This window comes from Phaethon lepturus, unplaced genomic scaffold, assembly GCF_000687285.1.
Source record: "Phaethon lepturus isolate BGI_N335 unplaced genomic scaffold, ASM68728v1 scaffold17518, whole genome shotgun sequence".
Classification (NCBI taxonomy): Eukaryota; Metazoa; Chordata; class Aves; order Phaethontiformes; family Phaethontidae; genus Phaethon; species Phaethon lepturus.
In genome coordinates this window covers 30,166-52,154 of record NW_010557096.1, presented here as the reverse complement: position 1 = coordinate 52,154, position 21,989 = coordinate 30,166, and the positions used below count along the sequence as shown (strand labels likewise).

At 38.3% G+C, this 21,989-nt stretch overlaps 1 protein-coding gene across 1 annotated transcript in view; it reads right to left on the bottom strand.

Annotated features, from left to right (window-relative positions):
* Positions 1-247: 247 nt before the first annotated feature.
* EYA1 (EYA transcriptional coactivator and phosphatase 1) overlaps positions 248-21,989 on the bottom strand; it is a gene marked incomplete at both ends in the record, with an annotated part of 46,565 nt that continues 24,823 nt past the window's right edge. Inside the window, 5 exons of the mRNA XM_010292688.1 lie at positions 248-337; positions 6,385-6,468; positions 7,624-7,766; positions 18,344-18,530; positions 18,952-19,034. Of these exons, the coding sequence (XP_010290990.1) occupies positions 248-337; positions 6,385-6,468; positions 7,624-7,766; positions 18,344-18,530; positions 18,952-19,034 (587 nt within the window). The remainder of the gene's footprint in view (positions 338-6,384; positions 6,469-7,623; positions 7,767-18,343; positions 18,531-18,951; positions 19,035-21,989) is intronic.

Sequence of the window (21,989 nt, the reverse complement as noted above, 5' to 3'; positions counted from 1 at the left end):
GCTCATAAACACTAAGACCTGTGAAGACAAAACCCTACCATTTAAACTATTATAATCCTTGAATGCCAAAGCAGACATTTAGCGTAGATATTAGTATATATCCTAATGACTAAATTATACAGATATTTTCTAAAAGTTTCCATTTTAAAACTGTGAAAGCAAAAATAATTGTCAAATCATCTAACAATGCATAAAAGGAGACAAATATTAAATCACCTCTATGAGTTTTAAAAGAATGAACACTTACTTCTAAATCGTTAAAGAACAGATGCGTGTCCGCCAAATTGAAAATCATCTCTTCCATTCGGAGTCCAAGAGACACAGAAGTGGGTGGATCCTTAAAGAAGAAGTTAAGCGAGTACACCATCAATACCGTGCCTAACATACATACCAGAATACAAACTGGAAGATCTGCTTTTCAAGAGCGATTATTTGATGTATTAAACACAACATCCGCTTCTTCAGTTTAACTTCAGTAACTCCCTAATCTTCTACTATAACACTTAACAGTAACACTCAAAAATATGACTTTGACTCAACTGATACCGTGATTCTGCAGCAGGACCTCTGTGGTCACCCTTGTGCATCCCTGGCATGGGCTCTCTGCCCTCCATGCAGAAAGGGCAAATCTATTTCACCTAAAACTTCTCCAGATTTTACAACTGTTTGCAAGTTCCATGATCAAGCAGGGGCATGATAATGCTATTGTTACTCAAAATAAACTCTCACTGGTCACAAGTGAAAGGATTCAGTCCTGGGAATACCTAGTGACTTTAAAGCAAATCACCATTAATGTTTTATTTGCAAATGGCAATTATATATAAAACCACTCCTTGACTCTCCATAAAACCATGCTTTAATTATGCTTTCAGTTTGGCCCACCCATACAGAGTGAACAAATCTATTGTTTGTTATTAATACATAACACACTTCAACTTCTCTACAGAAATTACCATAACAAGTTATTCCTTACTGAGCTAATAAACTCAAAAAGCATGTTCAGCATTGTGGTTACTAAACACATTACAGATGTTTGTCTTGTTTTGATTTTTTTTGTGTTTTATATATTTTCAATCTGAAAAATCAAAAAGAAAGCCTAATATATACATTTGATACAGCATTTCTCTCTTATAATGCCAAGCATATCCAAGCGCACAGAAGCATGAGTTTGAAAGAACATGTTATATTATCTCATGACACCCTCTATTAATAACGTTAGTTTGTTAGGAATTATATTTTAAATAGAACTGCAGAAGTGACAACACATATTTTATTTAAAAAAAGTTAATATTCTAAACCTGCTGACAACTCAAAGTTAAAAACCAAGAGGTGCAGTCCCTAGTTTCTTTTTCCACCTCTCAATCAAATTAATAGGTGTTTCAACATGATCTCTGAACTTTCAAACATTTTTCTGTAACTACTGGTTAAAAGGCAAAATGTGTCAGTAGCAAAGAGTTGGAAAAGAATGGTGATTTGGCAGCCTGTTTGCCTTCTGGAAATGCCAAAACCCAAGTAAAACTAACCAGAAAAAGAATTTTGGAAAGAAGCATTTAGAAACAAAGCTACATAGAACAGACGAAACATCTATTCTTGAACTCACATACATTAAGAGCAAATAAGTTTTCTTGTATCAAAAAAAAAGCCCTTATAAATGGGAAAGAAAAATTGCATCATGCTATTTTGCTGAACTTTGCCCTTAAAAATAAGCCTTCTGTTTAAACTGGCACCACCAAAAAAAGAATATTTGACTTCTTAATTCAAATGGAAAGACTTCAAAATATGAACAAAAGTATTCTGTCTCTCTGTTTTAATATTGCTGTATTTGTAGACCTACGTCTTCCTTTATTTTACTTTGTAGGCATGTGAGGTGGAAAGCAGGTGATATTTTCCCTCTAGCTAGGCCTGAAGCTACTTTTCCCTCTGACATTCCTGCTTATCTTTGTGCCCAGTTACCACCCCACCATCCTTCATAGCTCATTAGCCTGTTCTTTTTTAAGCCAGACAAGGATTTCCGTTGTGCCTGAGCACTAACAGAAGTCACCCCACGCAACTCTCCGCTCCAGTTATTAAAAGGAGTTAGATGGACTGAGTGTCTAAGATGCAAAATCACATCTTGATTATCAACTGCTAATGTAGCAGTGTAAAACTAATCCCATTCTGAGCTTCCATCTGTCTGTAAACAGGAATATAATTTTGAAAAGCAGAATAAATTGGCAGACGGAGCATGATGTTGCTTATGAACCAGTACGGTTAATTTTAAACAAATGACTGTGAATATATATTTTAAGTTTCAGTGTACGTATGACTTAAATTAAACATTTTTATTAAACTTTTTATCACACTTCTGCGTCTGAAAAAATGACTATTGTAAATCTTTCTGTGAACCATTTCACTCCAAGGTATTTTTAAATGGCAGACAAAATAGAATGGGGTTTTCTCTAAAGTAATATTAAAATAATGCCATTTATTAAGTTAATTTAATTAGGAGAAAAACAAATAAGAAAATCATTGGCACCTACTGAAAATGTCAGATTAAATACCGTAAAAGCTAAGAGAAGAAACAAAACAGGTTGCTTTTTAAAGAAACCTCAATTCCTTGATTAAACACAATCTTTTTCTATAGGAAGTTCCACTTCGCATAAAAACTGTGTTAAGCTGCAGCTTGGGCTACCCACATATTTAACAGAAGCAAAAGCCTTATCTGCATTAGGGTTTTAAGTATCTGCGTAGTAACAATCTTGCAACTGCTCTAGTAAAAAGCACAAGAGCCTTGGTTTAAGGCACTGCAGTAGATTAAACTCTCATGTCAGACATTACAGTGGGGGCTGAAACTTTCAAAAAAGACAAGGCTAGAATAAGGTCTTAAAAAAAATAATCCCGTACCGAACCTTCTTTTGCAATTTTAAGCCACTAATTGCTAACTAATTATCGTGAGGTGTCACACAATGAGTAGGAAAGCTAACAATCTCTTCTTGTTGATTGGGATTTGCAGGTTCAGTCGGAGTGTCTTTTCAGGTATGGTCAAAATCAGGTACAAATCTCTGAGGGAGGTACAGTTTAGCTTAAGAAAAGAAATACCAATGTCAAACTGCTTCAGCAGGTCTCTTGTTTTGAATACTGGTATTGGAGCCAAAACATTGTCTGTATGTCATTTCTAAATTCTACCTACTTGATTTCTTTGTTTTGTGGAGAAACAAGAAGCTGAAAAACAGGAAAGTTCACTTTGGGTACAAGGCTTATTTTCCACTTAAGCCTACAGGTCACAAATGAAGGGTTAAGTGAAACCAGGCTTTGTTTTTCTCATTCTCTAAAATATATTAAACCACATTAAAATAGCTTATAATTTAAAGGAAAATTCCTTTAAAGCGTCTGAATATAAATGCTTTCACGGAGAATGGAAATGTACGTAAAGAGCACAGTATTCTAATGCCAATACTGAGACGTATTTCCACCTGCTCCGAGATACTAAGTAAAGGCTCCAATTTTTTCCATATTCCAAAACTTGATCAGTTGACATCTGGCTCAAAACAGAACGTTTGGGGCATTAGAAGCCCTAATGTCAATTAAAGTAACTGATAACTTTATATTTGATCAAGAGTTCCATACATATTAAAAAAAATAATACAAAAGCAAACGTTTTGTTTCTTTTTTTTTTTTTTTTCTTCTGGAAGGACAAATCATATTCCTATACCAGTTGCATACATTTCCATGAAAGTCACAAAATTCAAGTCACCTTTCAATAAAAATGTAGCAGTTTATACCATGACTGTGCAAACTGAAAAACAAAGGTACTATTTTGTTCCAACAAAGCTGAAGGACAAAAGCAGGGAGAAAGCTGAGCACAATAGCAGCAAAAAGAGAGCAGGTGATAAAAACAGATGAGAAAGTAAGAATATACAGAAAAGGGTGGCACAAGCAAGAAAGTTATGAGGAACGAGGTAGAGAATAAGGAAAAGAAAATCAATCTTTTCAGCAGCAGGGCTGCTCATCATTCATAGTCATTCACCATGAAACTCACTCAGGCATTATGAAAAGAGCTGAATGCCAAGTTACCAAATCCCCTATTACTTAATTACGATATTTTTGTATGTTTGAAGATCCAGCTTTTGTATTTTAATGATTATGTGAGCAGCTTAGATTTAATTTTTTAAAAGGGCATTTCTAGCCCTCACCACAGTGCAGAAACAGATGAGAGCATGATGTTAGATCGCTCAAAAAGCAGAATACAGGTGAAAAGAACAAAAACTCCCCTCAACAATTTTTTTTTTTTTTTTCCCAGATTGACATGGTCTGGATTTCTGATTTTAAAGTCCAGAAAACATTAGGAAACACTCTTTAAAAAAAAAAGTGCACCTCCCATTGCTGCAAATAAACCCTAAAATTCCCAAATGACAGATATATGTTTTAGCACGTTTGCTTTGAACATTTGACATTATTTTCCTCCAATGTCTATGGAAATTGCTAACTGTTGTCCGAAGCTGTCAATAAGCCAAGAGAAACCCTGATAGGAATGAAAATTTAAGAAAACAAAGCAAGAAGGGCACACTTTTGTGACTGCATCTGAGAGCCGAGGACATGCACATTGCTACCCCTCACCAGAAAGATCTAATATTTATCCACAGCACAAGCACTGACGCCGTCATCCCTCTTAACATCCGCAGCCGGCTGTCGTTCAGCGATGCGGCCGTATTCTGCCACTTGCCACGCGGCCAGAGCCGGCCGGGGGAAAACACATCTCGAGTAAACAGTGCCAACAGCGACGGGCTGCCATCGGGAGTCACCCACCTCCTCGCATCATACGTATTTATATCTCTTCACGGCTGAATACCAGCCACTTTCCTCAGCCTCAAGCATCCAGCAAGAAAGGTGTTTGTTTTCAGGCCCCAATTAATGAAACCGCTATAGCGAACGGGTAACAAACGGAGAAAAATACACTCGCACAATTACTTCTACGGCAATGACTAATTAGGTTTTTCCTGCACTACTCTGCTACCCAAAAGCAAGTGGTGAGATTCTGTTGGCACTCGTTTTTTTTGTGAGCACTGGGATTTGTTCTCCTCATTCTGAACTGAACTGTCACAGATTTGGTGATTTTGGGGTGCCATGCAAAAGCTGGCTTCAGCTTGAGAAATGGAAAATAACTTCTTGTAAATGTTTAATACTCTATAAAGCTGTTGTCTATATGTATCCGTACAATAATTGTTGAAACATTTAACATTCTAGTGCCTTTTTACTACCTAATTATAAACTAGTAACACCTAGGAAACCAAGGCTGCTGAATTAACTTGCTTTTCTGACACATAATGAAAAAAACTAGTTCTATTCCTCAAACAGGTAATCTGCTATTACAGCAAACACTTCTGAAAATACACCACACCTGAACAAGCAAGAAAGGTTGCAAAGTAGTACTTCTTTAAGGTTTTTTTATAGTGCAAAAAGTTATTAGGAGGAATTCAGAACCTGATTTGGGCACAGACTGAATCAGTAGCAGCTTTGGCCTTCGCTCAACTGGGTGTAGGCTAAAACGTTTTGGTGATAAATACAAGCTTTACAAGAAGACAGAGTGATTACATGAAGCCAGACAAAACTATCTGGTTGTTCTTTATATGTAGAATTTTTTAAGGTTACCAAAAAATCACATTCTAGTTATACCTCATGAGGTGAACATGAAATAGCATAACAGATTTTAGCACCAGCTGAGACATTAGCTTTCACATACAATCCTGGAAAAACAAAGTTTGATCTCACAAGGGCATTCGATTCATAAACTGTTCTTATTCACCTAAGACCGCGTTCCTCTTCTGAGAATTACCGAGGAAACCCACAGTCTGCAGACATATGCATCAGTTCAGTTATGATTTATAGACTGTGCATAATAGAAAGATTTGACTCATAAGCAGACTTTCAAAAACATCAATCAATATGTAGATTAAAAAAAAGTTAAGGTAAAAAATTTTAGATTAATCTGTCTGTGTCCAAAAGTATTCTTCCTCTTGCCTTCTCAATACAGAGCACAGTCCACTGCCGATCGCTCAGAACTAAAATGTTATTTTAGCAATCACTCCTGGAAGTTCTTCACTCTCTGAGCGGAGGTAAACCTTTGCAGGTTTTCATTATATCAACAGGTTTCAGACACTCTGTACCTACCAACCAAACCTTAAGTGGTCAGAGTACTAACTCCCAATGCTATTTAATTATCTACTGAATATAAGAGCTGAGTAAGTGCAAGGAATGGACATGTGAAACAGCTTTACTCTCTGATGTCTTGAAACACCAGTACCAGTTTGCATCTAGAAAAATCAACTAACATTCAGGTCTTCCTTGTGTATCAACTATAAAACAGCAAATATTACTGAAAATTTCCATCAGTTTCTTGACACTTACCCTTCCATATCTGTTAGCATAGGACCCTGTAAGCAAGGAATGGAAAATGATGATTGTCTCATCCAAATCCCAAATGAATACTCTCTGTAAAAAGAGAATCAAATCAATGTGTTCCTCTGTGAAGCTGATACTTGAAATGGAAAGTTAAAATTTGAATCAGTAAGCGCACAAATGAGAAAATTGTATTGAAATGGTTATATATTAAAACCATAGTTTCTTTGCCATTTATTTTCAGAACTAACGAGTTTTTTCCAGAATAGGGTAATACAATCTGTTTTACTACAATTGCTATTATATCAAATTATTCTGTTAGAATAGAATTATAGTTATTGTCAAATACACACAGAAAATGTGATTGTACAATGTGTATTATTTTAAAGCCAGATGTGAGATAGAAACTGAAATAAATTAAGAGAAGCCTCTGAAAATTAAATCTTTGGGGTTTGAATTCTGTATTTATGCAAGTCTTACAAAACAAAGTTCATATAATTGCTCTTGAAAATTACCTCTAAAAACAAAATAAAGCAAATTGCTGCTAAGCACTTAAATCCCCTTAATCTATGTTCATTTTTAGTGGATTTTAGGCACCTGAAGAATGAAAATTATGAACTTAGATGCTGCATGTGTAAGAACTTATGGCATCAGTAAATAATTCTTTCGCTTAGAGCCAATGGAAAATATGTGTTTTAAATTTGTCCTCTGACCACACACAAAATGATATTTTAATGAAAAATAAAGTGTTCAAATACAAGTATTTTAAATCCTGGTGAGATTGTATTTCCTATGATGACAAATGGGCTAAGCTTTTGGAAAGGAAAAGTAATGCAGTGTGGACACTCATAGCTGTGGTGTGTCACTGGAGCTGTGTTCTCAACAGCAAGCATGGGCCACTGAGGGGAATGTGAACATAGCATGAAAGAACAAAAACCACTATTGTGCTAGAAGTGTCTCCTGTCCAAATGCAAACCTTTCTTTGACTTGGGAAAAGTCTTTTTTTTTTTTTTTTTTTTTTTAAATCAGAAGGAGAAAGAAACCCCAGTATTTTTCAGAGAAATTAGATGCTTTTCATGAATAAGGTTCTTTAGAAAAAAAATTCTGTCTTCTCTGAAAATACTGTTAGAAAGAAAAAGAAAGAGAATTCCAATGCCACTTCATTTTTGATGTGTAAATAGTATTTCTCTCTGCAAAATAACGATTACAATAGTCGATAACAGGTCAAAGACGTCTAATACAATGTACCTCTAGATCAGAGTCAGGTGGTGGTGAAGGATTATTGTTTCTTCTGCCACGTCCACGTGATTTCCCATCTGAACTACGACGCAATCTATCTGAATCTGAATCTTTAATAGGTGTTGATGGACTGTGGATTGTACTGTATTCTGCTATAGTAAAGAAATGACATTTTTACCTTTCAGTTTAAACTTCAAAATGTTCAGCTTGCATTTTACATGTGACACTAAAACCAGGATGTTCACTGAAGATTCCTAACTAAAATAATTGAATCTCAATGATAAGAGGCAATACTGATACATCAATGATTTCAATCAAGTTCAAGTTATACGTAAAAACAGAGATATAAATTATTTCAGTAAACAAATAAAAAAGAGGTAAGTAAAAAAAAAAATTATTCCTTCAAATCATAGAGAAGGTCATATAACTTCATAGACAAGATTAAACTCTAAGTGAACACCTTTAAGAGATACCAGTTTTTTTTTAAAGAACATTGGTTTACTACTAAGTTTTCAAACACACTTTAAGATAACCATTATGTTACTGGTAAGAAAAAAAAACATCCAGGTGTGAAAAAAATAACATCTAGAAATTGAAAACTTTTCCAAATTGCCTGTTTGCAGACACTTTATTTTTAGATGACTACATTTGAGCCAGATTAATAGAATTCTTCCTAAATATGGCATAAAATAGAATCCTTATTTTCCCAGGTTAAGTTCAATTGCTAAGTTTTAAATATGCATCAACTATAAAGATTAAATTTATAGTATCATTCAAAGGTCTACTCAGCAATAAACTTTTCCAATGAGTACCTTCAAGACAGGATACAATTCTTTATAAATAGGATTGTATGTTAATTATTATGCTTCAGCAACATTGATTTACAAAAATATTTACTGTTGTTGAACATGTAAAAAAGAATGATGATTTACATATGTAAGAAGAACAAAGTTTTCCTGAAAACATGTTAGTTGGAAGATGTTTTGCTATTCTTAACATCCATTGACTCAGTAACAGTGAAGTGCTTGAACATTAACAAAGCAGACACCCAGTATAAATTATCCTTCCTAACTCATTTAACTAGAAGTACCATACTCTTCAGAAATGCAGCAACACATTTTTAAATCTCTTTTCAAGACTTCCTCTCATAATCTTAAGTTCACAGAGAAAAGACTTTTGTTTTCATGGTTATCATTAATTTTTTTCCAAAAAAACCCTATTTTCGTAAAGGCAGATGGAATTTTCAGCACACGCTATATTTATCAATTTTACTTCTCAGTTAACATTAATTACTCTTTAGAGTTCAGTAGATGTGGATATTTGTATCAATAATGATTTTCTTTTTAATCAGCCTATACCATGGTATTCCAGTTTGAACAGACAGGTATACTTCTCACACAAATGATTCTTTCTCCTAAAAAAACATCCTGTTGAGGTCAAAGGTTAGATTAAGGAGGAGATTCTGAACATCTGTGTAACACCACATATTCACAATTACTCAAAATAATAACGGTTGCTTGTGTTGCGCTGAATGACAGGAAAAGGTCTTGAAATTCTCATGCTCAGCCTTCAAATTTACACTTAATGGCAATTAGTGTATATTATTTATTTCACATTATACTTTTACCTACATATCTCAGGCTACATTAAGCAAAGGAGAATAACAAGTTAAGATGTAACTCAAGGTAAAACAAAGAATCTTCCAAAGAGACTCAACCTCTACCTGAAAGAGTGATTCTCTGTATGTGCCAAACAACAAAAATCATCCAGCCACACCAGTCTACATAACTAAAGACAGAGGTTTAAATGCTGGTGATCATGTACATTGCAATAGTATATATTTTTTCCTATGACAATGTACATTTCAGAATATTTATTTAAGCTATTTAAACTTTGAATGCTGATTGCTCTTTCACCTACAGTACTTACTTAAATAAGAAATCATAACTCAACTAGTAAAAAATTTCTCAACCTTTTAAAATTAAATTAGTTTATCTGTTATATATTATTTTTATTTTTAAAATCCACAATAAGAAAGAAAAATAAAAGAAAGAAAACAATACACAAAAGCCTTGAAATAAATTATAACCCAGTAAAAGAAACAGATCAGAGTTTCTTCAACAGGTATATTGGCCAATGATGTTCTAAATATGTGCTCTAAAATTCAGATGTAATGAAAAATTGCATTGCCTATTGACTAATTGAAATTGGGGTTGCTCTTCATCTCTGACAATATTTTTAGGAGTTTGGCTTTAGATCCCAGTTTTTTCAATTCTTCTCACAGATGTGCTATGCCTAAAAATGTGAAGTATTAAACTTGGGGTAGTAATTATATCACTAAATAAAATAGGGAACAGATATCATGGAAAAAATACAAACAAAGCTTCATGAGAAATAAAAACAAGTAAACCTAAAAGAGTGAGCATGTAGAACAGAGTGTTGGTGAGGGAAGAAAGGGAAGAAAGTCTGTCTGTAAGAGCCATCCAGCTTTCCATTTTTGCAAACACCTTCATTTAAATATACTGCATTCAAAATCTCAAACACAGGGCTGCAAGTTTGGGTAGAGGCTCATTTCCATCTCCCCTTCACAGGCGCAAGTCATCTGTCTGGGTGGGCCAGGCCCTCAGCTGACAGAAAGACTCCGAACCCTACCTCGGGACCCCAAGGTTGGCTGGGCACACCTTAGCCCATCCTTCTTGGGACCATGGCACCTGCAGCATTCCCAAGAGAGATTTGTCGGTCTTGATCTTACGGATCTCGCCAGGAAATCTACTCTGCTGCTTTAACAGCCGTGCCATTAGAAACAGAACATACTACTTCAGCATTCATTGCAGCAATATAAATTCAATCTGTGAAAGCAAGGGAAAAGATTATTCCCGTCGTTGTATTTGCATGCATTTGAAGACTGTTCTCAAATCCCCTTTGTTGTTAGGTTAACCCTTCCTTGACGATCTTTTTTATTAGATTCTGATTATCGCTGTCTATAGTGTCTCTGAACCGGACACAGTAACCCAAAGAAAAGTTGAGCAATGCTTTAATTCCCATGTCCCACAGGCTACTCTCCCGTGGACACCACTTGGCAGAGGACAATTTGCATTTTCTGTAATATTTTCAATGCATGTTAGTTTCAGGATCCCTAGATCATCTTCCGAGGACAAATCAACACCTAACTGGTCATTTCTCAAAAACCTGGCCAAATATTGCCCACGAGCTGAATACACAACATTGCTAATACCTGGAGCTTCTGAGCCTACTCAGGAGACCGGTCTGTTATGAACAGTGTGACAGACGGCAGTAGCCAATGGGGGGAAACGTGACGTCGTGTGCAAGAAACTTATTCCACGTACGTAAAGGGAAACCATAGCATGTAGTCTTTGGATTAAGGTTGCTGGACAGGGCAGCCTCCATGTGCACGGCTGGGTTACCAGCTCGCTGTCCAATGGTCGCTCTCAGGTCCTCATAAGGAAACACAATTAAAGAATCCAGTATCCAGCTGAGCGCTGAGCCTCGACAAGCCCAAGCCCTGACAAATTCTGGAGCAAGAAAAACAACAGCGGCTGAGGGTACTCGGTGTGCCACTGATATCTGGAGTACTAAGAGCAGTCCGCAGGGCAAGGTAGAGCCTGGAAGGAGCTGCCAACATTCCCCATCCCACATTTGTGCAGTTCATCATTCCTGCCTAAATGTATACCTCACACCTGCTCCTATTCAGATCACATCTCCATTTTTTGAGTTCTCATCCTGTCTCCAAAGAACTCGCAGCCCCTCTCAGCATGGTGTCATCTACATATTTAATAGGCAAACACATTCTGTTCCGTCATCTACATGATTAATGAAAACGCTGGGCCCAAGGCAGACACTGAGGAATGCTGCTGTAGCCATCCTTCTATTTTAACAGCAAGCTCTCACTGACTTCTTTCTGGACACGGTTTCCTAAACAGCTTTATATCATTCTGCTGTAGTTTCTGCTAGACTGCTTTAGCCTAGTTTGCTTATAAGATCGTTAAGTGAAAAGATTTAACTGTCAGGTCAGCAAAATCCTTGTTGAAATCAAGCTATATAGTCACAAAACATGTTGTCATTATACCTGTTATTCTACATTCATTGTCAGGAAGACGTTAATTGTTCAGCCTCAGCTGACTTCATAGTACCAGACATATTGTAGTATTAGCTGAGGAAATTATTATCTTTCTAAAGCAATGAATTTAATTTTATCCTGTTCTTGAGCATCATAAACACAGGGAGGTGCAGGAGAAAACCCAGCCCTCCACAAAATCATGAGCAGAAAAGGGGGTGAGGATCAGCTCTCCACTGCCTGTCCCAATACTAAAGCAAGATCACCAAAGCAAGCCCGCAGTAGCCAGGTTAAACACAAGAAGGAGGAGTTCAGATAACAGCTAGAAGATTTGTGGCACATTTTGCCAAAAAATGCCAGGCTCCCAAAAGATTACAAGGGTTCAAGAGGAGCCTGAAGACACCCCTGAAAGAGAAGCCTTCAGGGGTGCTACTGCCATGTCACATTAGGAGGTTGGGTCTGTGGGACCAAAAAAGTGGTGGCAACAACCCCAGGCTTCACTGCCTGTTTCTGGGAGGTGATTTCAGTATAGGTCCAGCCTGATCTAGTCTCCTGAGCATCCTCAATAGGGGATGGAGAAATTAGGTGCTGTCCTGGAGGATACCTTCCAGGTTAGTTTTGTCTGGAAGGACTCCAGCCGGGTGCTCTAGGACCGCTCCGCTGAGTCAAAGCTCCGCATCAAAACAAGACTCCTGCTCCAAATTAAAATGCTAATGTAGGCACACCCTAAACATACAAACAACAGCAGCTTTGGAAATCCCCTGAGATGAAAACATCTGGAAGCTGGAAAAGTGCTTAGGGCAAATCTTATACAAGCTTAACCCATCCTCGTCCTCGCTGCTCCCAGGGTGTCTGCTGATGGCCACTGCGGCAGGCAGGGTACGGGGCCAGTTGAGCCGTTGGTTTGGGCCACTAGAGCCATTTCTGTGTCTTGCACATGCCTTCAAATTATATTAATACATCTTCTGCATCCATTAAGAGACACATAATTTTAGATCTCTCTGCTATGGCACCTCACAGCACTCTGCCCTAGGCTGTGTGACACTAAATGTTACGGCTTGTTTCTGCTTCTCGTGCTCAGAGTTCCCTCTTCCAAACCTTGACCAAGTGTAATAGATCCAATCTTGACTTCTCTCGTCAGTCAGAAAAACATTTCGAGCCCAGGTTCTATAAATGTATGCCTCCTTTTCCAGATGCGACCAGTACCCCCTGCTTCTGACCCCTGGTAGTCACTTCTGTAGTGTAGGTGACACCAAGCCAGCTAAAAACTACACATAACTGTGAGGAATAAAATATGTTTACTTTCTAATTTACCTAAAATGCATGAATCATACTGTAGCAGACTTTCCCCTATGCTTCAAGGTACCACATTATTGCAACTTGACGTAAAATATCGTTAAGTATATACTGCCCTGTCACACATCATTGTGGGCAGCTTTGATGGTTTTGTCACACAGGAAAACTTTCCATCATCAAATAAATAAGAATACTTTGATTACTTATGACTAGACAATACAGCCACAGAGAAACCATTTGCAACACCATGTTCTGTAATTCCTTTCTGTTTGTTATGGAAATCCCCCCTAAGTAATTGCTGTATTTTCTTCCTATTGATTTCAATACACTATGCTGGAATAGTATCAAATGACAAATTTGGAGAAAACTAGCTGTCCCAGAAATCTCAAAATCAAGTCTATCTGTACGTAAATCTGACTGGCGAGCGTGTGGGTAGAGCTCTTGCTGTTGACAAAAGCATTGCAAATTTCATTAGATTTTTTCCCTACTACACTGAAAGGCTATGCAAAAAGGAGTAAATGCACATTACTAAAGTAATCATATCTCATGTCATAATGTAAATCACATTGATGAGATGGGTCTAGGATAGCTAGTATAGTCAAATGTCTCTGCAAATAGGTATGTCCAAATATTTACCATTTAGATTGTGCCCAGGTTAATGGTTTCCCCCCAAATCTTACACTTAATTTCAAGTAAAGACCTTAAATCTGGAGGCCAGTGTTATTTCCACTCCTGTATACCAAAATAAAAATATAAGGTACAGGTAGTTTGAATATGTTGGTGTCAGCTATGATTTTCTTACTTTTGCATGAAGAAAGCTAAGCACAAAATTTCACGAGTACTATACAAACTTTCTCTTTTACCGCTTACATAAAACTGGTCCAGGATTAAACAATGCAGCAGAATCACATAGGTATTTGAGGATTTTTTCTGCTTCTCTATAAAAAAAAAAAAATACTACTACTATAACAGTAAGTAAGTAAAGTACTAAATAAGTATTGCAGAAAATAGAAAATGCTGCTGACAGCATCATAGAATGAAGTCTTTAGTGCTGTTTGGACAAATGTCAAAATCTTCTCCCTCTGAAAAACAAAACCAGTGTTTGTCTCTTGAGGACTACTAGCATACTACTATGAACTTGACAGAAACCCTCAATAATCTGCTAAAAATATTGGCAAAAACATCTATTCATTTCAAGTGACTTTTTGATTTGGGATTGTATATTCAAAATAATTACAAAATATAATATTAACAGTACATATTATGTAAACCAGTATATATTAGGTATGTATGACAACAACTATATTAATAAGGCCTGCAGTGGTCCAGAACTGTTAACATAAGAACAAGAGAACAACCATTACCAGAAAAGAGAAAGAAGAAACACCGAGAATGGAAAATCTCAGGTTCTTCTGCAAGAATACCTGGACGTCCTGGATTGCATGGCAAGAAGTTGCATAGTTAACTAGAAATTGTGAGAAACCAGAAGAGGATCATTTTATATTTGGAGAAGGAATTAAACATATTTAAGTGAAATTAGTTGAGCTTTCTGAGTCTGCAAAACTCTACTAAAAATGTCACAAGAACACATAATTACTTTCTCTCTTTTCACATGTTTCTTACCAGACTCTTCTGTTTCACTTACTGGCCCAAATTCACAGGAACCACCTATGTCTGTCAAATTATTCTGGTGCCTCTGTAAAGTCTGAAGGCTGTTCTGTGCTTGTCCTGGCATAGTTCAGAACCACACGGATTACATGGGTTTTTTAAATATAGAAGATGTCTAGGGATATCAACATCCATCAAGAACAGCTGCAATTCAGCAGCTGGAGCCCATCCTACTAAAGAGGTAGAGCAGCTCAACGTGATGGCTCTGCACTGCTCCCCACCATCCCTCATATGCAGCATTCCATTCGTGGTAGAGAATCAGCAGCCTAACTTGGTCAGATGAGGTAAAACATTCTACAGAAATCTGACTAACTGTAATTAAAATTGGGTTAGTTTGCTGCTTTGTTCTGTGTTTTTGATCCAACTGTGAATTTCCTTTGCTCTTATATGCCTTTCACTTGTCCCCACTCCACTAGAATTCCCTTCCTCTATGCTGATCTCTCTTTTCTTGGACCCCAACCTTGCTTTATCTCCCAAGCATACTGTGTATGAGCTCAACTGAGGTTTGTGAGAAAAAAGTAAAAAAAAAAAAAAAAAAGACATTGCACAAGGGGAAATGGCAGGCACAGTGCTGGATTCACTAACTGGTTCTCACTTCCCTTCTACCATGGCTCAAGCTTTGTGAGGCATTGAAAGGTTCTCACCTAATTTTAACCTAGGAACCCAACACTGGTATATTAATCACCTTAAACTGCTCATACCAGTGGAGAGACTTTGGCACCTCTGGATTAAGATTGTAGTTAGACAGAAATCTAATTACTGCTCTAGAGGTACTCATCTCTCTCCACTGAATACAGAAAGAGACTAAATGGGCTTAATCCTAACTTAAATGCATAAAGACAAGTGCATAAAGACAAATGGAGAAATCTGGATCTAGCCCTATACCTTCTGGCGACTGCGACCCTGTTAGTGAAGGGGAACAGAAAGAACCTCATGACCTTCAACAAGGCCAAGTGCAAGGTCCTGCACCTGGATTGGGGCAGTCCCCAGAATCAATACAGGCTGGGGGAGGAAGGAATTGAGAGCAGGTCTGCCAAGAAGGCCTGGGGGTACTGGTGGATGAAAAACTGGACATGAGCCAGCAACGTTCGCTTACAGCCCAGAAAGCCAACCATATCCTGGGCTGCATCCAAAGCAGCGTGGCCAGCAGGTTGAGGGAGGTGATTCTGCCCCTCTACTCCACTCCGGTGAGACCCCACCTGGAGTCCTGCGTCCAGCTCTGGAGTCCTCAGCACTGCAAAGACAGGGACCTGTTGGAGTGGGTTGGTGTAGAAGAGGGCCACAAAAATGACCTGAGGGCTGGAACACCTCTCCTATGAGGACAGGCTGAGAGAGTTGGGGTTGTTCAGCCTGGAGAAGAGAAGGCTCCGGGGAGACCTTCTTGCAGCCTTCCAGTACTAAAAGGGAGGTTACAAGAAAGATGTTGACAGACATTAGTAGGGCCTGTAGTGATAGAACAAGGGGTAATGATTTTAAACTAAAAGAGGGTAGATTTAGACTAGATGTTAAGGAAGAAATTTTTTTATAATGACAGTGGTGAAACACTGGCACAGGTTGCCCAGAGAGGTGGTAGATGCCCCATCCCTGGAAACATTCAAGGTCAGGTCGGACAGGGCTCTGAGCAACCTGATCTAGTTGCAGATGTCCCTGCTCCTTGGAAAGGAGTTGGACTAGATGACCTTTAAAGGTCCCTCCCAACCCAAACTATTCTATGATTCTATGATTCCATTAGCTCCTGCTAATAGAGAGTGGCCCACAGCAGCCCTTCCTAAATGTGTCCCTGTCTGTGATACAGGCAGCCACCCCAAGCTAACCCTATAGCTACATTAAGACTTGTTATTTGTAAACTACTTGAAAAAACTTTTTCAGAATTGTTAGATCAGTAACATAAATATCTCAAGGAAAGAGAGAGCAGTCCCAGCAATTTCAGAGGAGTTGTACACGTGTCCAAGGAACAGCTATGTCTAAGTGAGCAGTGGTAAGGCACCCACGGGTATACAATTTTCAATACATGAAAGCATAAACTCGAAAAGGGCTTAGGTGCAGGACCCATCCATAAGAAAACCCACCAACATCTTCAAATTTTTAGACAAAACTTTCTTAACGAGAATGTGAAAGATTTGAGGGAGAAAAGAAAGACTTAGTAAAAATGAGCTGATAAAGAAGTTCTATTCAGACTTACAGGGCACAGAAAGCTATTTAAATAGGAAGCCAGCCTTTAAGCCATTAAGTCTGAGCTTGGGAGAAATACACCTCCTCTCTCAATGTATGTGTTTACTGTTGCTTTTAGGAAGTATCAACTACTTGAAAAAAGTATGCAAAGATTTTGCAAAAAATCAAGACCCAGATGATGCAATGATTCAATTTTAGTATCTTGATAAAAGCTAAAACTTGATCACATTTCTTTTTTGAGGCAAGAAGAACTTACTGCTTCACACCTAAGAAGAAAAGCAAACTCGCAAGAAAACAAAACCAAAAATTAAAAAGTGAAAAGCATAGTAGAATCATAGAATCATTAAGGTTGGAAAAGACCTCTAAGATCAAGCCCAATCATCAACCCAACACCACCATGCCCATTAAACTATGTCCCGAAGTGCCACGAGTAATTATGCAGACTCCAATATGCATTCGTATATTTAGAAAGATTCCTTTCTCAAATACATTGCACACACATGTGATCTCTTGTATATAAACACACACACCAGCTGTACGTTCCCTAGGTACTTTCAGCAAATGTACCAAAAGAGGCAACACTGCACACATTTTCTTCACGTACACAGTCATGCAGAAAAGCAAAAGAGTCCTGGCAAATTATATTAAAGCTCACATTGCACATGCAAGATCAGTCCTATCAAGTACTTCGAGAAAACTAAAAACAACCTCCCCCAACAAAACTCCAAAACAAAACTTCCTGATAACATTGCCAAATCATAGCTGCTTCTTACTGCATTACTGAGAAACATACCTGCAACCTTGGACTTTCTCTGACAGATTGCAAACTTCTGCCACCGACTAACTACTGACATGCTTGAACTGTATTTTTTTTTTTTAATAATGGGAAAACTATTTTTCACCCTTCATTTCCAAAAACAGCTGGAGCAGTTTGGCATAAATGTTCAAAAAATGTCTCAACTAGTACAGGACTGCCAAATTCCAGCAAGAAAGGTAAAACGACTGGGAAGAAGGACAAGTCACTGAAAATCTTTTCTTAAAATGGAAACACTTGTGCAATTTCAACTCCCCATTACAAGCATTATTATATCTTCTGAAAGTGAAAAATAAAAAAGCTCTCTTTCAAGTGGACAGTTGGGCTATGGTCTGAAGGCCTCTTGATTTCCATCTTCCTTAGGAAAAATCAAAGGATTTTATCTTAATGAAGACAGAGCTTAAAAGCATCAGGTTCTGGTTTAGTGTAAAGGCCATCCCATATCTTGTAATTTTTAACACAAGCATTTTACATATAAATACAAAAAACCTTGTATTTCGCAGAAGCTTTAAAACTTTTACTGATCCTGGTTTTTCTTTAGTCTATTTTCTGTTAGAATCTGTACAAGACGTGCCACAGGCTCAGGATTAAGAAATAATAAAAAAAATAATCAAAGACTACACCAAAAAAAAAAAAATCCAATTCAACCTCCTTTCAACTTACAAAAACGTGCCTCATAGGGACCATAAAATCCATGTAATTACCTGCTGCAGGATCTGTAACCGCTTGACTCGTGATGCCAGATGGTGGTTCTTGAAGCTGGTATGTTGCATTTGTGGAGGGTGTCGTTGGGCTGGTGTTGCTGTTTGTCATGTAATGTGAAGGGTATGGTGAGCTATTATAATACTGTGCATATTGGCCCTGGCCAAAACTGGGATAAGAGGGATATTCCTGCAAGACAAAAAAGCAACTGAATAGTCCATCAAAGTTTTGCTACTTTTCAGTATAAATTCCAAAATATAACTACAACCACATGTCAGACTTTCAGCACGTATGCTTCCCGGATGGGATGCTGTAGGAACTAAAACTGTGAGGCAGTAAAACGAAATGTAAATGAGACATCGTTTAGTATGCCTTCTCATACAAAGCATTTATTAGACACACTGCTGAAGAGGTGTGAATAAGAACATCAACACCAGACAACTAGTTCTACTATTGGAAGATGATAAATTGAAGAAAAACATTTATAAACATCAGTGTAATGTGAAAGGATGCTATTTTCTTTCAAAAAGCTATTTAAGGGCTACATTTTTTCAGCAGATGAGAATTCTAAGTTTGACAAAGTTTCCTCAACTCGTATTTACAAATTTACCTGCTGTGAACTATTAAATCCAGTAGAATTTGTGAGTGAATTATTTCCTGCATATATTCCTGATGACGTTGTAAAACTGCTGCCTGAAATGAAAAGAAAAATTATGTGAATTACTAAAACACAGTATCAAAAAATAACTTCTATCATGTGATTATATTGTAAGGCTATGGCATATTTGTAATATTTCTCATATGTCGACAGATTTGGTTGTCATCAGCTCTATAACATGTTAATATATGGAAAGTGATAATTCATCTTTCCTACACTCTGTATTTCATTATTGCAATAAAAACTCGAAATTTAGACAGGAATTTGGAGCCACCTCAGGTCTGATTGAACGTTAGGCTATCCCGCCCCGCTGAATAATCCCCAGTGTTGTGGAAGTACTGAGGGCTTCATTATTTTTTTGTTGTTGTTGTTGAACAATAACTGTGAGCCTTGTCCTGGGAGATGCCATCTCCCCTCACTGAAGTCCACTGGCTGCGTTTCTCCTACCACCTTCAAGAACCAGGTCCTCCCCCCTCCCTGAGCCTCAGCCCCTCGCAGGAGCAGCAAAAGCCATAACTCCCGGCTCCGAAGAGCTCAGCCCAACTGCAAAGCCATTAGGATTCACTGATCGATCACAGACAGCCTTGGGCTGCAAACCTTTTTCTTTTTTGATAGAGTCTACCAGGCATGACACAAGGGGAAAAAGTACCTCTCTGAGAAGGGAGACCCGAGATTGAATTTAGCCGGACTGAATTACCGCCTTCACCTCCCTCCTCCCCCCCTCACGGGCCACCAAAAATAGACAGATGGGGCTCTTGTTTAATACCTAACCTGAGAAGCTGTTCCACTAAAAGGGCAGCAACCCCCTTTCAGCTGTTTTGCCCTTGCTGGTTATAACCCGGGAGTGACACAGCCACCAGCTGAGACATATGGATGCACAGGGTGAAGCTACACAAGCCACCAGAAAGTCTGTAATGAGGCAACCTATTGAACTCGTCCAGCGGGAGAGCACCAGCCAGCGAGGAGCTCCCATTAAAGCTCACGGGCTGTTTACAGCCTCCCTCGCCCCCAAAACCTGCCTTAGTGCAAAGATATGCCAAGACCTTGGGAGCAAAAGCTTGCAGGTGAGCAAAGGAGGGATGGAAATCAACAGGGAGCCAGGCGCACAGATGCACCCATCCTCTGATGTACCCGACACAACTCAATTAACAACCAAATCCTACGCAGCAGTTACTCATTGGGAAAAGTGACATTTCTTGCAACTCCAAACAGCGAGGAATGCAGGCAGGGCTGCATGCTTGGTACAACCCCTGAAGGGCATTTGTGAGCTATTTACTTTTTTTTAAACAAAAAAACCCCAAACCAATAGGTATCTTAGCTCTAAGAAGTCAGAAGGAAAAATATTTAAATGCTTTGATTGCAAAAGTTACTAAAACCAGGTACAAGTTAAGCCTCAAAGTAGGAGATGTGAAGTCCAACAGCAGTGGGAGTAAAAGATGAAGCTTAAACTTAACGTGCGATAATGACTGTAGAACATTTCTCTTGTATTTGCTATTAGTGCAAAAGCTCTGTGGTTGTTTATAGATGCTACTAATCCTGTGAACTAAAATCAGATTACTTCAGCAGAAGAGTTGACATCCAAGTTTAGCAGATAGTACAGATAAACAGTACTAATGAGAAAAACATGTTGTTTTAAATTTAATTTAAAATTGGAAAACAGATGTTATTTTTTATTATAACAAACCCCAGAGCCAAAATACAGCTGAAAAATATTTTAAATTGCAAAACTTTGAAATGCTATTTTATTTCTAAGACTGCTTTGGCTGGAAGAATGTAAGTCACTGTGTCTCTTTTTATTTCTGTAGTTATTTCTGAGTGATGCAGTAATACATTCAAACACAGGTTTTATAGGTGCATGGTTTGAGCCATTCTAAAAAGATATAAAAGGCCTCTCATAGTTATAACAAGAAAAACAAAAACAACAACTTTTTTTGAGGAATACATTATCTTTCCACAGAAAGTTTGGCAAATAATTTGCAACAGCAAATGAGGAAAGTAATTACATGCCAGCCAGCATCTCTCCCTCTCAGACAAAGACACACACATACTAACACGCAGATCTCTCTCTTTCATCTCATGGTCAGCACTGGCTCCTATGGAGGAGGGGTGGGGGTCTCCGAGACCGTAACAAACATGAAGCAGGTTTCTCAGAAACGGCTCTGTGGGCCACCCAGAACTACTGGCCTAAAGTTGTTTTTAAAATACTCCAATTTTGCCATTTGTTTTTTAAATACTCAGCCACGGCACGGCATAGAGCTGCCGTTCCTGCCTTAGCTGAACAAACACAAAAATAAGAATCTCTACGAAACGCACGAGATTTACTGCTGCGAGTATGGCCAGCTACATAGCTTTAAAATGTGATAAAAGCTGTAAATTGCAGGTCAAAGGTCTATTTTGCAAAGAGCACGGACCCACATTAAAGCTGGGAATCTCAGTCAGCGTCGGAAGACGGCCGGACCCTGCTGGGACCAGGGCGCGGGCTCCAGGCGCGGGGCTCGCCCCCGTACCGCCGCGATGCGCAGGATGACGTCCTCCCCTGTGTATTTGCCACAGAAGCCCATTTGCTTTCCCAGCTCAGTCTCCTTGCCATGGGCTATGTCTATCATCAGGGTACACCGTATGGGGCAGAAGTTTAGCGCAGCTCTCCTGGGGAAGCCTAAGACGGCCAGATGGGCTATTTAAACCCAAGGTTTCTTCCGTTTGCTTACAGTGTTTAAAAATCCTTGGCAAACTCCCCCTTGTTGTCTTAGTAACTGCTTAGCCATCCAGCACAATATTTTTATACTGTATAATAATAACCGAATACCTTAACTTTACTTTTTTATGGATGAATTCCCAAACCAATTGGTTAGTATATTCTCAAACATCGCAGCCTTGGTAACTAAAATGATGCTGGTGCTCATCGCAGCTCTAGTACCCTTCCAGCCGTAGGACACTCGGGTGCAGGTAAAAGCCACCCTTGTATCACAACCGAAAGGATACTCAAGAGG